General features: G+C 34.0%; 1 protein-coding gene across 1 annotated transcript in view; it reads right to left on the minus strand.

The window, feature by feature from the left end:
• LOC134230906 (sushi, von Willebrand factor type A, EGF and pentraxin domain-containing protein 1-like) overlaps positions 1 to 18,059 on the minus strand; it is a gene marked incomplete at its 3' end in the record, with an annotated part of 139,419 nt that overhangs the window by 19,262 nt on the left and 102,098 nt on the right. Inside the window, exons 34-38 of the mRNA XM_062712771.1 lie at positions 10,090 to 10,231; positions 6,296 to 6,429; positions 3,453 to 3,671; positions 3,124 to 3,345; positions 1,146 to 1,276 (exon numbers count right to left, since the gene is read on the minus strand). Of these exons, the coding sequence (XP_062568755.1) occupies positions 1,146 to 1,276; positions 3,124 to 3,345; positions 3,453 to 3,671; positions 6,296 to 6,429; positions 10,090 to 10,231 (848 nt within the window). The remainder of the gene's footprint in view (positions 1 to 1,145; positions 1,277 to 3,123; positions 3,346 to 3,452; positions 3,672 to 6,295; positions 6,430 to 10,089; positions 10,232 to 18,059) is intronic.

Here is an 18,059-nt window from a genome sequence, read left to right on the forward strand (position 1 = left end):
CGACACAGTTTCATAATCTCGTAGTCTACACATGGCACACACACATCCGTATTGTGTAATATTCATCCGAAGATTGGTGGCAGTTATCATCGAAAAAAACCTAAAACATTTAATCAAATTTGAATAATTTTAGACAATCAGTGATTTTACTTGGGATGACTACTGCGTGAATTCTTATTTTGTCAGAATTAGCGTGGATGAGTGTTCAAACTAAAATTAGACTCGATACTGACAGCTCGCTTAGGTGTATTCAGAGCTTCACATGAGAGAATTCGCTTGGCTATGTTCATCAGTTTATAGGAAATAGAGAGTAAAAACTAAGCTGGGTAATGAAAAATCTGCTCATATAAGCAGCGTTATATCCAATGTTTGTCATTCTGCTCTCCAGCTCAGTCATGTCTACACCACCGACAAAGAGAGCGCGAGTCGGCCTCTTGCTTATAGCTACATAACAATATTTATTATATTTGAAAAAAAAAGTACAAGTAGTGCTGATGTATACTAAAGATAAGTGTTTAAAAAAATAATTAATTATTTCTAAATGATAGCATTTAGAAATAATTAATTATTTTTTTGATATACAATCAATCAATCAATCAACATATCTTGATCCTTGTATGTAAGTTTGGTGAAAATCTGCCTGGCGGTTCTGGAGAAGAAGATTTTTTAGCAACTAGTACTTTTGTTTTTGTTTTCCTGATTATCTCCCCTTGTTTTAGGGTCCTAACCCTTATTTTAGTATAAATGGTAGCCCTTGGGCCAAGGATACCCTGTGGCAAATTTGGTACAATGATTGGCCAAAAGGTTCTTGAGTTATGGCCCATATTCTAAAAAGTTAACGCACATCGCACAAATGGCCATAGCATTAGCTCTTTGAGCCTTTGGCTCAGAAGAGCTAAAAATTGGCTTTAACATATTACTGATACCATTACTGAACAATTTTTTTAACATACTATGTAGTTTGACATATTTTACCAAAAAAATAAATGATCAAAACTTCCCTTACTTCCTCAGTATAAGACTACAGAAACAACAAAGTTGAGGACCTTGGTTGACCAATATCTTTTAATATGATACAACTGATAATTTTAGGAAAGTTTTAAAATTCTCAAAATTTTGAAAAAAATTTCTAATATAATTCTTACTGTACAGTTTTGGCCTGTATATCCTGGCTTACACAGACATTCACATTCGTTGATTTTATTTACAGTTTCCCGTGTAGTTGTCATGTTACAGGATCCTGGACAGTCCTCCTGGTCCATGTCACAGTTTTTCCCTTAAATAAAGAAAATCAATATAAAAGAGTATTAAAATAATTTTTTGTCAATATTCCTTAAAACATGTAAAAGGATAAGAAAAGTATCAAACCATAGCCAACCAGGCCATTGAACACTATAAAATATATAATAAAAATGTCCTGATCTGACTTTGCTGTTCATGCAAGTAAAGAAGATTAAAAAATTAACCCGAAACATGCATTATTTAAAATTTGTTCCTGTACTACTGTAGATTTCACCTAACATTGTTCCCATAATCCATAACCTAAACATACTGTAATTCACAAGACCTTATGAATGTTTGCATGTAAATTTATTTCACATACTATCACATTTTGAACAAATAAATCTACACTACCTAGTTGCATGAATATCAATTTGAATAATCATGGTCCTGTAGTTCTACATGTGCACAAAGCCCAGACCTATTGATAATTTTGAGGGGTGGGTGGGGATGCACACCCATTAAATGATTAATCACAGCCCTTGTTAGGCCAACATTTTTTAATATAAGAGGCCCAGGGGCCACAGCACTCACCTGAGCACATCAGGCTTGAATTTACTCCCCTACCCCCCTCCAGGCGTTCATCATTTGAACAAACTAGAATCTACACTACCTGAGGATGATTCCATATAAATATCATTAAGCATAGCTTTGAAGTACTTGAAAAGAAGATTTTAAAAGGTTTCCCTATATATCCCTATGTAAAACTTGGGTCGGCCATTTTGGTCCCACCCTAGCCCCGGGGGTCATGATTTGAACAAACTTGAATCTATACTACCTGAGGATGATTCCACATGAGCTTTATCTTTCCTGGCCCAATGGTTCTTGAAAAGATTTTTAAAGATTTTTCCGATATATTTCTATGTTAAATTAGGGTCGGCCATCTTGGCCCCACCCTTGCCCCGGGGGTCATGATTTGAACAAAATTGAATCTATACTACCTAAGTATGCTTCCACATGAGTTTCATCTTTCCTGGCCCAGCGGTTCTACAGAAGAAGATTTTTTAAAAATGCCATTAATTTTTAACAAATTCATAATTATATCCCCTTGGAAAAGGGCGTGGCCCTTCATTTGAACAAACTTGAATCCCCTTCACCCAAGAATACTTTGTGCCAAGTTTGGTTGAAATTGGCCTAGTGGTTCTTGAGAAGATGAAAATGTGAAAAGTTTATGACAACGCCAACGACAACGACGACAGACAACAGACAAATTTTGATCAGAAAAGCTCACTTGAGCCTTCGGCTCAGGTGAGCTAAAAATGGTTTACGCGAGCGCTGACTGCAATTTTAGCTAAATCCAAATAAAACTAAAGTTCTTTTTCTTGATTTATTTTCAAATTTCCCCCCAACTGACCAAAAAACTTCGTTCAAGGTCACTGCACATCCATTGACTAGTGGCACTCTGTGAGTGAAGTATGAGCCACATTGGACCAAGGGGAGAGATGATATGTTTTGAACAAGGATTTTTTGTAATTCTGCTTTTACCTTAATCTAAGACCCAAAACATGTTTCAAAAAGCCAGAGAGAAAATATGACAAGAATTTAAAAAGAGAGGCTTCTTTTGGCCTGGACCCTTGACCAAAAAATTTGTTTCAAGGTCACTGCTCATCCAGTGACCAGTGACACTCTGTGAGTGAATTATGAGTCATGATGGACCAAGGGGAGAGAAGATATGCTCCAGACAAGGATTTTTCATTAAATTTTGCTATGACCTCAACCGTTGACCTAGAAACATCCATATATCTTACAGTTCTTGAGATATAAGGTGTGACAGATGGATGAAAAAGAGACAGAAACCCAGTAAAATGACCCCTTGGTGTCGCTATTTACTTTGATATTTACCTGTAAATCCTGACACACACACACAACTGTAGTCTTGGTGTCCATCTATACACGTTGATCCATTCTTACAAGGCATGTCCTTACAGTCATCCACACTGTGCTGACAATTAGAACCTTCAAAGCCTGTATCACAGGTACACTTCCCAGTCAGTGAATTACAGGTGCCATTGTTACAATCGGTGTTGTTACATAGATCCATCTGTTCACATTTACCATTAATTCCTGTGATATGAAATGAAAAGAGTACAGAATGTTCTAGGATCATCAATATCGTATTGCATTTGAGAAAATTTTATGAAGAGTGTATGCTAAAGAGTATGGCATATTACCTAACTGGTATGGGTCATCACAGAAACATTTGGGTGACAGTGTTGTGTAGTCATTCACACAGCCACCATTAGGACAAGGTGTTCCACTACAGAAATCTTTGGTGACCTGGCAATGTGTGCCTCTAAATCCTGAAGACGTGCAATCACATGTGTAGCTATCAACTCCATCCTTACATGTACTGTTATACAAACACCCATCTCTATTAATTGCACAGTCGTCTGAAAAATAGCAGTGAAACAAACAATTTAGGTAAAAACTTTAACATGGTAACTTTTACGCCTGAGTATCGCAAGCTACTTAACGATACAATTTAATACATATCACAATATGGTCATGCGATACAACATGTATCATGATACAGCTGTCAACAATAAAATTAACTGATATCTTTACATATTCTTGCTTGCTAACCTCCAAATTTATAGAAAATATAAAAAAAAAATATATTGAGACCCCTAACCAGTTATTTATAGGTGGTCTTATAGTCTTAGCAATGTTTTTTTTTCATTGCTACCTTTATTTCATTCATTTTGAAACAGTAACATTTCTTAGTTTGCATGTAGGATTTTCAAATAAGACCAGGAAAATTAACTTTTACTGTATTACGATACATACATGGTGATATGATATGCGTATCATGAGACCTTGCAATCAATACAATCCATGTATCGCCGTATTGTTACACCTGTAGTAATTTTGTGGTGTAACAATTAAGAAAATCTTTGATATTGATACTAGTATCTAGTTAAAATCACTGAAAAACAGGTTTATTACATTTTCAACAGTGATATACTGTGACTTTTCCATTGAATAAAAATTAATTTCTGTCACTAAGTGAAAGGATATCAAAGAGATATTCTAAACCACTCCAATATGACATCAAAGCCAATACGACACTTTGAGAAGAAAAGACGGGGGCAAAAATCACCTGAGCATGCTTTCATATCAATATAACAAATAGCTTTACTGTTCTTGAGCAGCAGATTTTTTAAATTTACTGTTCTTGAGCAGCAGATTTTTTAAAGACTTTTTCTTATACTAGTATATTCCTTTGTAAAATTTGGTCCTCCCTTGTGCCCCTTCCATATCCGCAGAGGTCATGATTTGAACAAACTTGAATCTACAATACCGGGTACTTCAAAATTCTTTCAACTCAAAATGACTAAACATGGCTTTTCTGTTCTTCATCAGAACATTTTTTTCACTATATATTCCTATGTATAACTTTGATCCCCCCATTGTGGTCCATTCCCAAGACTTAGAGGTCATTATTTCAACAAGATTGAATCTACACAACCTGAAGATTGCAAATTTGTGACACTGCGACTTTTAATGCAAACAGGGAGTAACTCTTAGACCAAAACTTTCCTTGTTGATTTTATCCTCAAAGTGTTGAAAGCACATAAACATGTTTTCTACCTCAGTTTTACCAGAAATATAAGGCCATACCAATTTCTAATATTAATAGTTCGTCGGATTCGCCGCTTCTATTTATTACAAATGCAAATTATAATATTTAAAAAAAAATTTCCGCGCGCGCGTCCAAAAAAATCCGACTTCAAATTTTTTCTCGACTTTTTACACCAAACACACAAGACTTTGAATCTTGTATGACAGATGCGCGGGATTTATAGTGAGATTGAAGCAGTTTGTGAAGTTTTGCATGATGCCTGTTTAACTGTTCATATGTACCAGGGGTGTGCAATTAGCATCCCCTGACGTCCGGAGCTACCTTTTTGGGGGGTCGGGCTAGTGGTTTTTCTACAAGGAGGTAGCCCCTCGGGCTAGTAAAAAATATAACTACACACGCACTATACATGAAAAGCACAACCGGTATTTTCACTCGTTTTTGGCTACAAAATCCCCAACCAGTTTAAATTTTCCAGACAAAATACTCCTACTGTCAATAAACCTTCATAATCTTATCCGTTTTGCATAACTACCTGACTTCTTTACTTCCAAAAACGATCGTTTTTTTCCTAATCCGAATTTCCTCTATTCCTCCGATTATGGTAAATACATGCAGCTATATCTTTAAATTACTTACAATCACACAATCAACTGAAAGATAAGTGTTTTGTGACTCACATAAAACATATTTCTTTTTTATTGAATGATTTAAGATGAAAACAAAAATTAATTTCATTCTAAATGAGCTACTCATACTGTGCAATGATCAAAAAAAGGGAAGATAAGTTATTGAAGTTCATTTTAATTTTATTTCATAATAATTTAAACATGACTGAATTTGATATTGAGAATAAAACTTTGATTTAAAAAGAATGACTTCAGTATCCTTTTATCAGCAATTAATTTTTTTTTCAACGTTAGTTTTATTTTAATTTTTGCCCCTTTATTTGGGCTAGTAACTTTGCAGCTGCCACTAGCCTGTGGGCTAGTACTTGAAATTTTTAATTGCACAACCCTGTGTTCTATAGTTAAAAACAATGGATACAAAGTTGTTTCATACACAGCAATAGAAACGGAAGCAGAGGAGATGTTTGAAAACATTACATTTATGAAAATAAAGTCTTTGAAATTTGACACATTTTTACTTATAAAAAAAAATCCCAAAAAAGTTAAGAATAAGTTTATGTGGTATTCAAATGATATCTATCTGTATTTTTTAGGTCCATGCTCTTTGAAATCACACTTTATTAAAAATATATATATATATTATATATAATAATTATATTCGCTTGCCTCATAATTTTGAAAACCAAAATAAAAAATAATATTTGTAAAAAAATTTCGCTCGCTCGCCTCACTTTGTATTTTTGAAAATCCGAAGAACTATTTTACAAATTGGTGTGGCCTAACTGTGATATTATGCAGTACTTACCTATATTAACAGAACAATTCACTCCTGAGTAGCCTGGTTTACAGATACATTGTCTCCTTACAGCACCCCATGATTGACATATAGCTCCTTGTAGACAAGGGTTAGGATCACACAGATTTTGTACCAAGTCACATCTACAAAATGATGTAAGAAACATTGTAAAATGAATCCTGGCCGTACAATGAGAGCAGTGGGAGAGTGGGTGTTGTTACATCCCCTTATGACGTACATACTTTATACAAGTAATAATCATAGGACCCCAGATTCTAGAGAAGTGGGTACTGTAGATCAATATATTTTTGTGACACCTTATTTTTACAACTTAGCTATTTTTGTAATTATTAGCTAGAAAAATTTTTCGCGAGCTGTGGTTCCTGTTGTATATAAACATTAACTAGATATCATTGAGGCCATCTCAAAAGGCCCCGATTTCAGCAATGAACATGAAAAGCTAAGGTTATATACTGTATTTGGCCGAGTATAATATGCATTTATGTAAAATACGCACCCCCCTTTTTGAGTCTGAAACTGGGGAAAAAAACGCAGTTCGGATGTATTATATGCAACAGAAAAATTTACCAAGCGATGTTCTGAACTTTGAAAATCGCGGTAATTTGTTACGAAAATATGCGCGAGGATTAAGTGTAAAAAATTTACTGAACACATTTTTTTTTAAATACACACTTTATAACTTCTCTTTATCCTGACATTCCATATCGAGGCAATCAGGAGAAAATTATTTATTCATTTATTTCAACAAAATACAAGATAATATTGCGTAAAAGTATTGACAGATTTTTTTAAAGAATAGTTACGGTGATTTTGAAATATTCTAAGATGAAATAATTTTATTTCAACAAAGCAAGAGATATTGTCGAAAGTTTTATCAGTTGTCATATTTAATTTTGGTTCTAGATAATCATGCTGAAAATTATCTTCCAATATTTTAACAGGAAACGAAATTGAAACATCAAAGTATTTATTTCTTTAAGAAGACTACGATTTTCCTCTTCTAAATCTTCGCGGATAACTTATTTTCTAAATGATACCACTTTTATTAAAAGTTTTAGCATAATTTATATTTCATTTGTCAACTCTCAATTATTTAAACAAGAGGCCGATAAGTATAAGATAAGGTAAAATTACATTTAACAAGTGTTTAATTGTTTAAAGTGCCGTAATCAACACATGCTCACACATACGAAAGGTCATAAACCGACCCCCTTTTTAACAAAGAAAATAATCAAAGCAATTAACATGGCAGTAAATAATCAGTGCTGTAACTGTAAAAACATTGCTTTGGAGTCAGTAGACAATTATTTGCCCCGAGGGGTGTTGATAGGTAATTATCATTTGACAAGCGCACGTGTCACAACATTGGCTTCCTTTTATTGGGACGTATGGAGGGGTGTTAAATATTGTTGCAGATTATCAATGAGTTATTTTAAACCTAAAATTAATATTTATTTTATTGTATTTCTTTAAAAAATGATTTATTACTTTGTCTGGCAGATAAGGTGCATGTGCACTATCATTACGGAAACACGTGACATAAGCATGAGTTAACGTCTAAAAATAACATCGGTAATGGCGGCCTCCTCGGAGACAATCAATACGCAGCTCAAATTACTTTTAACTTAGTTTTTCATGTTATTTTGGTATCAAAAGATTGTGAAAGTGACATTTTTAAGAAGCATACCTTCCAACAATAACTTTGCGAAGTTTAAAATATGGCAATAAACAAAAGAAATTGCATATGTCTCTAGGTAATACTACGGTATGTACGTATGATAGCTGTGTTTCACCTAGAAGAAAAACTTGTCAAAATCCCATTGTGATGTAAAATACGCATCCCTTTCTCACAGTAATTTATTTTAGGAAAAAAGTGTGTATTGTATTTCCCGAAATACAGTAGCTGAAAAAGGTTTATCTTGAAGGTGTTTGAGATAAAGAGGGACAAAAAGTAACCACTCTCTGAAAAATAATAAAATAAAACAAAAAACTTTTAGAATTGTTTCCTCTATGAAAATTGTTGAATATCCTCTATCAAAATATGGAAAGAAAATTTCAAATGTTTTCAATACTTGTTTGTACTGAAAAAGTTTTCTTATTTTCTTTCATCATCGGAAACTGTTTTATTCCTCTCTCCATCACAATAACGAGAACAAAGGGCAATCAACTGTGGGTTTCCAACAACAATTTTCTTTAACTTTCAATTAAATTTTGTCCTTTTTTGATTGAAATCTAAAATTAACAAGAGGCCCATGGGCCTTATAGGTCACCTGAGCATTATGCAACAACTTTCCAGTGACTGAATTTGATTCATGTTTTAATCCAGATGCTATGGCATTCACAATTTTGAAAGAGGCCCCATTGATCATCATAACAATACACTTAGCAGCTGCTTAGTTTGTTTACTTAATACCCATAGGCAGGGTAGGGGAACAAAAAATGCATTTCAAGTAATCAGTAATATTCAGCATGATCAGTAATGCCCCAATCACACATGAACCCCTGACCCTTAGGCCTAGATCCACACATTGCACAATTTTTGAAAAGGCACCCTTGCTTTTCAAAAATATTTGATTAATACCAAGGAGCATATTTCGAACAATTCATCCAGTTTCAGTATATAAGTACAGCACCCCCCTCCTTTATGGTACCCCTGACCCTGGGGCCTTGAAATTCACAATTCTGGAAGATAAGTACCCTTGCTCATCATAACTATATAGGTAGTTCATCTGCTTAATACCAAGGAGCAGAGAAGAAAACTTTCAAAGATTCAATGTATTTTCTCTATATAATCAATAGAGCCCCGCCCTATCACTAGAACCCCTGACCCTAGGGCCATAAAATTCACAAGTTTGGAAGAGGTATTCTTGCTCATCAGAACTATGTAATTAGTTTATTTCATTCCTAGAAGCAGAGAAGAAGATTTTCAAAGAATTCATGTATTTTCACTATATAATCTAAAGACCCCCCCCCCCCCCCCCTTACACCAGAACCCCTGACCCTGGGGCCATAAAATTCACAATTTTGGTAGAGGCACTCTTGCTCGTCATAACTATGCACTTAGTTAGTTTATTTAATACCCAGGAGCAGAGAAGAAGATTTTCAAAGAATTCATGTAATTTCACTATTATAATCTATAGAGCCCCACCCTTACACCAGAACCCCTGACCCTGGGGCCATAAAATTCACAATTTTGGTAGAGGCACTCTTGCTCATCCTAACTATGTACTTAGTAGGTTTATTTAATACCCAGTAGCAGAGAAGAAGATTTTCAAAGAAATAATGCATTTTCACTATATTCTTATTTGGCCCCGCCCTAGCACTAGAACCCATGACCCTGGGGCCATGAATTTCACAATTTTGGTAGAGGACTCAATGCTGATTACAATCATGCAAACAGTTTGACTGCTTGATGTCCAGGAGTAAAGAAGAAGATTTTTAAATATTGCATTAATTTTAGTGGTTTTTGCCCCACCCCCCAGGCCCCAGGGGGGCAGGGACCATGAAATTCACAATTTTTGTTCCCCTTTACCCATAGATGCTATATGCCAAATTTGGTTGAAATTGGTTCAGTGGTTTCAGAGAAGAAGCTGAAAATATTCAAATGTTAACGCACGACGAACGACGACGGACGAAAAGTGATAGCAATAGGTCACCTGAGTTTACTCAGGTGACCTAATAAAAGATTCAGAACTTAAACCAACCAGATTATACCACCAATGCATGGACATGTTTTCTAGATTTCTTACATATATTAAGTAAACAGTTTGTTGTTGACTTACTTTGGTTGGGAGTACTCCCCAACAATAGGGCACAGACAGACAGGGCTCTCTCCAGCTCTGTCTTGACACATTCCATCTGAACTACAAGTGTCTGGTGTACACTGATCTTCTAAGTCTGTCTCACACTGGTTACCACTATATACTATTTATAAATAAAAATTGAGATACTGTGTTTAAATTAGTGTTTCAGAATCGGAGGAAAAATACTATCGATTATCGAATCAAATCGGAAGCACCATTTCGATTCATAATCGAAAATAATAAGACATTTCTCGTGTTTCTTTTTTTACATTATGATTATTTAAATTAAGCCATAATTATTATTTTCAAAGCATGTTTATGAATTTTTCACTGACTCAGTTACCAGTGGTTAGCCTACATGTACAAGCACCGCGTTAAGTACAGGCGACGACCAGGAACTTGTGTGGACATAGAAGATGCATAAAAAATAATCAAAGTACTATCTTTGTACAAAAAAGGTACAATACACGAAAAAAAGACAATATATATTAAGATTAAGCCTTATGTTTGAAGTATCTATATATATAGCGACAATCAATTTTGCTGTTAAGCTATCGATTGTCGGCATCGCCAAGCTTCCAACGACGATTTTTCCATCGTCGGCGACTATCGCTGAATCACTAGTTTAAATACAATAAATGTTAATCTATTTTAGTCTATTCTTTAATTCTATTCTTAAATACTGCATTTGAACCTGATTCTAGTGTACATAAACAAATCATCAGGAATAATATTAAGTACATGTATATCCCTTTACCGAAACACACATTTTGTAACTTGAATAAATTCTGCTGGAAACAAAGGACAAGATAGGGTAAGAACAGTATTTGGCCCCTGATTTGGGGTGTCTTTCAGAATGATCCAACAGTTTATCCATGAAAACCTGTTTTCACCCCTGCCACATAATGAGTGTTGGTTTTAAGATTTAGGAAATACAGGGGTCACAGTGAGGTCAGGAAGGTCATTTTTCGAAATTTCTCATTTTTATGCAATTTTTCACTAATTTTACAGCACATTTTCTTTTGGAAAACATAGAGCACACGCTTGCCTATCTACTAAATTTATATATTTTATACACTGATATCAGATGCAGTATATATGTAAAAATCTCAGATAGGCAAGCGTGTGCTCTATGTTTTCCGAAGAGAAATGTATCCCAAATATGATGAAATTCCACCAGAATTGAGGAAATTCGGGAAAATGTCTTACTTCTGCACCCTCTAGTGGCTGCCATGTAGGCTTTGAATCAAAATCAGTGCTTGTCTTGAAGTAAGCATCATTTTAACTTCTTAACTACAAACTATCACAGTTTTACCAGTGTTCTGATTTTTATATCAAATAAGGGGCCAGATTCGGCTGCTACCCTATCTTGTCCTTTGCCTGGAAGGTGATCTTCCAAAACCTGCAATTCATTACAATGCTTTATTCATAAATAAAACTAACGATAAATATTATCTATTATTTTAACAGACTATCTTAATCCTTGGTAATGGTCAATATGAGAAGAAATAATCTTTCATAAATTAACTGGAAATCTCTACTTTTGTTTGTATTAGCTATCTGGACAATTTGACCAGGAATCAATGTTTCTGGATGGTCCAAGGCTCAGGTGGGATATAATACAATATCTATTTACAAATATCTTCACTACGAAGGTTGTCCCAAAATTTCGTAGACAAGCGTTGTTTTGTAGGAACCCTATGTCATACATTAATGAAACTTCGTACATAGATTAAACCAACACTATCTAATAAATTTATGGACAAATATGGAGTAACTACACAAATTATTAAAATTTAAAAGACACATTTTATTGTCTGGTGTAGGAAGGCGGCGCAATACTCAAGAGTTGCGATTTAAACTTGGTATATTATATTTAAAACCCTACGGAAACGTAAGTACTACTCTGTATTTTTTTTAATGGAAATGAAAATTCTTAATACTGTTGTATTACTACATTTCCCCAAATTTTGGTGTTTATGCTTTGATAAATATGATTTTTATAACGTTTTATATACATGAGGTTGAAATCCGACTTTCTGAAAAATGGCGGCTGCGTTGACACAGGTGGCGCAATGGACTATGATCAAGTGTTTTGATCCCGAATTCACTCTTACAAAAATGTACCGGTCATAACGGTTTGGTAGACTAGGAAACTTTTTCTCATCCTGAGTATTTAAAATGATTAAAACGGTTTCTCTATGTATATGTAAATAACAGTAGCTTAAATAAAAGACGGGGTTAAGAAATGGGCAAGAGTTGCATTGAGCTACTCCCTTAGAGAAAACAGACGAACAGCCGTAGAAAATGTAGCGTTTTCAAATTATTATTTCATACCTGTTCATGCATATACTTTGTTTACATATTTTAATGTTTGATCATATCATAGTAATTCGGATATTTCACATTTATAACTTTAACCGTTTCGTTTAATTTAAGAATTAGATTCTGGTAATTGAAATATTTTCTCCGAAAATTTGAACTGTTGACATTTGTATTTTTTGACGTTGCAGATTGCTCCGGGTGGTAGAGAACGATATCACTTTAAATGTTATTACTCGAAAAGTTTTCAAGAAAACATCATAAAACTTCGTAATTTATCTGCCAAGAACACGCTTTATCCACCCTGAAAATTTTATTAAGATACATAAATTCCTGTAAAAGATAAGAGCTCAGTCTACGAAATTTTGGGACAACCCTCGTACATCTCAAATTCCCTGAATACTAAATCTATGATATGGACAAACCTCAAAGGTAAAAAAACCAGAAGTCTCTGTCGAGACTGAAGCTCTACTGGTTTGTTCTTATAGCAATGGAAGGGAAAAGTTCTTATTTAATAAGCAGTTGGGAATTGAAACTTTACCACAGCAATAAAAAGAATAATGATCCTTGATTAAGTCTCTTTATGTTCTTAGTATAGTCTACTTGCATGCCACATTATATTATAATCAGACTTAAACTGCAGAAGGAGTAGCATTTTGAGAGTTTTTAACAGAAATTTCTATTTTTAGTTACCATGGCAACACCGTTCATCGAAATCAAAACACGATATAAAGAATTATGTATCTTAGCGTAGTCTACTTGTGTGCCAAGTTATATTGAAATCAGACCAAAACTGTAGGAGGAGTAGCATTTTGAAAGAATTTCACAGAAAGTTCTATTTTTAGTAACCATGGCAACACCGTTCATCGAAATCAAAAACCAATACACAGAATTATGTATCTTAGTGTAGTCTACTTGTGTGCCAAGTTATATTGAAATTAAACCAAAACTGTAGGAGAAGTAGCATTTTGAAAGAATTTCACAGAAATTTCTATTTTTAGTAACAACGGCAACACCGTTAATCGAAATCAAAAACCGATACACAGAATTATGTATCTTAGTATGGTCTACTTGTGTGCCAAGTTATATTGAAATTAAACCAAAACTGTAGGAGAAGTAGCATTTTGAAAGAATTTCACAGAAATTTCTATTTTTAGTAACCATGGCAACACCGTTCATCGAAATCAAAAACCGATACAAAGAAATATGTATCTTAGTGTAGTCTACTTGTTTGCCAAGTTATATTGAAATCAAACCAAAACTGTAGGAGAAGTAGCATTTTGAAAGAATTTCACAGAAATTTCTATTTTTAGTAACCACGGCAACACCGTTCATCGAAATCAAAAACCGATACACAGAATTATGTATCCTACTGTAGTCTACTTGTGTGCCAAGTTATATTGAAATCAAACCAAAACTGTAGGAGAAGTAGCATTTTGAAAGAATTTCACAGAAATTTCTATTTTTAGTAACCATGGCAACACCGTTCATCGAAATCAAAAACCGATACACAGAATTATGTATCTTAGTGTGGTCTACTTGTGTGCCAAGTTATATTGAAATCAGACCAAAACTGTAGGAGGAGTAGCATTTTGAAAGAATTTCACAGAAATTTCTATTTTTAGTAACCATGGCAACACCGTTCATCGAAATCAAAAACCGATACACAGAATTATGTATCTTAGTGTGGTCTACTTGTTTGCCAAGTTATATTGAAATCAAACCAAAACTGTAGGAGAAGTAGCATTTTGAAAGAATTTCACAGAAATTTCTATTTTTAGTAACCACGGCAACATCGTTCATCGAAATCAAAAACCGATATACAGAATTATGTATCCTACTGTAGTCTACTTGTGTGCCAAGTTATATTGAAATCAAACCAAAACTGTAGGGGAAGTAGCATTTTGAAAGAATTTCACAGAAATTTCTATTTTTAGTAACCATGGCAACACCGTTCATCAAAATCAAAAACCGATACACAGAATTATGTATCTTAGTGTGGTCTACTTGTGTGCCAAGTTACATTGAAATCAGACCAAAACTGTAGGAGAAGTAGCATTTTGAAAGAATTTCACAGAAATTTCTATTTTTAGTAACAACAGCAACACCGTTCATTGAAATCAAAAACCGATACACAGAAATATGTATCTTAGTGTGGTCTACTTGTGTGCTAAGTTATATTGAAATCAGACCAAAACTGTAGGAGGAGTAGCATTTTGAAAGAATTTCACAGAAATTTCTATTTTTAGTTACAACGGCAACACCATCCAATCGAAATCAAAAACCTAAATATAGAATTAATATAATATGTATCTTAGTGCAGTCTACTTGTGTGCTAAGTTATATTGAAATCAGGCCAAAACTGTAGGAGGAGTAGCATTTTGAAAGATTGTTTACAGACAGACGGACAGACAGACGGACGGACGCATTACTATCGCATAAGCTCTTCTGGTCTCTGACCAGTAGAGCTAAAAATCAACAAAGAAAGATCTTGACACAAGGAGTACAAAGGTAAAGTTAGAAAGCCCAAGCACTCACTGTTCACATTTAAGTTTGATTAACATTAAAGCCGCTTGGTCCGAATCCAGACGCCAAAAAATGTATTCGTTTTCTTCTTGAAAACTAATTGTCTATAAATTATTTCAACTTTTGTCAAATTACATCCCCAAAGTCTTTTTCTTTTAAAAGATATCAAATTTCAAAGGTTAAAAAAATAATTTTTGTTAGGTCACACAAAAAATAAAGGGAATGCGAAGCTTGCGCAAGCGCAGTAGCATTGTAAACAATATATTTCGTTATGGAGAACCCACGAAAACGTGGTCGACCCAAATCTCTAACAGACTCTCAGCGGAAAAAGAAGAAATCCGAATTGGCAAAAAAGAAAGGAAGTCAGCGTATAAATATAGGAGAACATTTAGAAGAATGGAATGACCTGCGGGAAGCGCTTGGACTTCAATCGAACCCAGAACTTGCGGGGTTTCTCATCAGTTATCAGTAAGTGGAGATTGTCATTTCAGGATACAAAATATTTTTTTGGCTATCTTAAGCGTATTTATTACAAAGAAAGTATTGAAAATTACATTTCATTTATAAGTGTAACAAAAAGTTAAGTGTCTGAGCAAAATTCGCTCTTAAATTGCCGAAAACAAAATTGGGGCACCCAAAGGGGGCAGAATAGTATTATTACCGTTAGATAAAGAATTTGCTGGGTGTCATAGAAAGCCAGATCCCTTCAAACTGATAATTGTTAATAAATATAATTTATGTGCATTGCATTATCTTTCGATTTGAACATTTTTTTTTTCAATTTCATAAAAGTTGGAATTTTTTAAATATAATATATGTCACTTCTATTATAGCAAGCAACATTACAACCACTCTGACAGGAAAACATCAACTCCAGTGAAGTCTTTCCTTCCTAGAATTCCAGACTTAATAGTGTCAGATATTTCTTCAGACATGAAAGGGATTGGAAGGTATTTAATTTTATAATTTAGTTCAACAGGAATACGCAAGTTTTGAGATTATCTCCCTTGGTGCGCTCTTTTGTTGAGGAGGGGAGTTTCGTTATCGCGTAAACAAACAGGTGGGACAGATATTTGATACTGTGTGTATGTTGGATACATTGCATCATCGATTTACAGGTTTGTCATAACTACACGATTGTCAGGATGCACTCTGCAACTTGAGAATAACCGAATTAAAGTAAAGGCATAATTTTTGAAGCAAAAATATCGAAACAAAAAAGAAAATATCAGTGGATGTGAGACTTTTCGGACGAGAGAAGAGATAAGGACCTCTAATAAATACGATACACATGTATCTGATCATTGCACGTCTGGAATCTAAATGACATATTGAACCTTTTCCTTATTATAACTTTTTAAAAAACTCATTTTTTAGAAAATCTACGTACAATCAAGAAAATCGGTTACTTTTATAAAGACTATGGCGTTTCTTTCGTTTTCAAGTACCAAAATTTACAGTAGATTTGTAAATATATATCCATGGTTGAGCTTGATAAAATCATCAAATGCATCACTGCTTAACATTATTATCTTTCTATAACATTTAATTAATTCTAAAAGCCATAAATATCGTTCTTTTATTAATGCACTTTTGTATACAGAGACAACCCTTTCCCCAATCTCCCATGCAGAGTCGTCGTTCGTTTCTCTCTCAGACACCTCTGCAATGGGCTCACGTCAAGATTTTTGACATAACGTATAAAACGTGATATGTGAAGAATTGTTTCAATTTAAATTAATAGTTCTGAATTGATTTAGTAAATATCTATCTCAAAACTCAGACATAAGCATAGAAATTGAATCGTAATGAATTAAAACAAACGCACTATTTCTCGCATTTAACACTGTGTATACGTGAGCCAACGACAGAGGTGAATGTATGAGCCGATGGTAGAGAGTGCCCTTTCCCACCTCCATGCTGAAATGGGTACTTTTTGCGCCTCTATCGTAGGAGAGTTACAATCTCGAAACTGGCGTATTGGTTTATAATATAATGAATATATAATAAATATACATGATTTCAATTATATTACATAATTTATATAGCAGGTCAACACAGAGGTATACGGAGTATACCATTTCTTTCTTTCTTTTTTATTTGTACTTTCACACAAATACAGACAAAAGTGTATGTAAATAAATCTACATCACAGTTTGAAATGAAGCAAAAAAGGGGTATATAATAACAAAACTAGTGTGCAAGTTTATGTAGAGAGATGGAGAGAGAGGAAGGGAAAGTGAGAGAGAGAAAGATGAGGGGCACAAATTTGTGGCAAGAAAGTTTTTCAACTATTTCCTGCCAGTGTCTGTCAAATTTATCACATTTACAATTCTTTAACAGAAGAAAAATTTTTACTCGAATTCTTTCAGTTATAATATTTTTCAAAAATTCAATGTTTAAGTTTATATTTTTGGCATACTTTCTTGCAAAAATATATTGTTTTATAATATGATTTATTTATAATAAGTAGATTTTCTAACTTGTAGGAGATTCTGTTTATTAATTTTCCAACTAATTTTTTTTAAAGTACCATTTCTAATTAATAATGTGTGATACTGTGATGTTAACTCGCATTTTTTCATCTTTAACAAAATAAGACTATAGAATACTTGCATGTAAATGAGAACAGATGCTTTTTTGTGTGTGAGTGTGTGTGTGTGTGTGTGGGGGGGGGGGGGTATGCTATGCTGTGAAATAAGAGAGTGGGTTGAGGTAACAATAATTTCAAGTCATCATGGGATATTTGTAGTACTACGGAGACAGCAGAGTCTGGAGTTGATCTTCCTTCTTCCATGAACCATCCTAATACAAGTCAACATCCCACTCAGCGGACTAGCAGGGCTGCCATGATGAAGACATTTTCAAAACCATTTCTTGACCCATTTAGGTACATAATAGTAAATAAAGCATGAAGCAGTTTAAAAAATGTTTGAAATGAGTCTTAGAGATGTACGGTAATCAAAACAAACAGACCTGTTCACTTTAAATTTACCATTTCTTATTATAATGTGCAATACTGTGATATTGACTTGCATATTTTCAACTGCAACAAAATCAGACTATAGTATACTTGCATGTTCATGAGTACAGATGCATTT

The sequence above is a fragment of the Saccostrea cucullata genome, unplaced genomic scaffold (assembly GCF_032062105.1).
Source record: "Saccostrea cucullata isolate Sc308-1 unplaced genomic scaffold, CSIRO_AGI_Scuc_v1 ctg308, whole genome shotgun sequence".
NCBI classification, from domain to species: domain Eukaryota; kingdom Metazoa; phylum Mollusca; class Bivalvia; order Ostreida; family Ostreidae; genus Saccostrea; species Saccostrea cuccullata.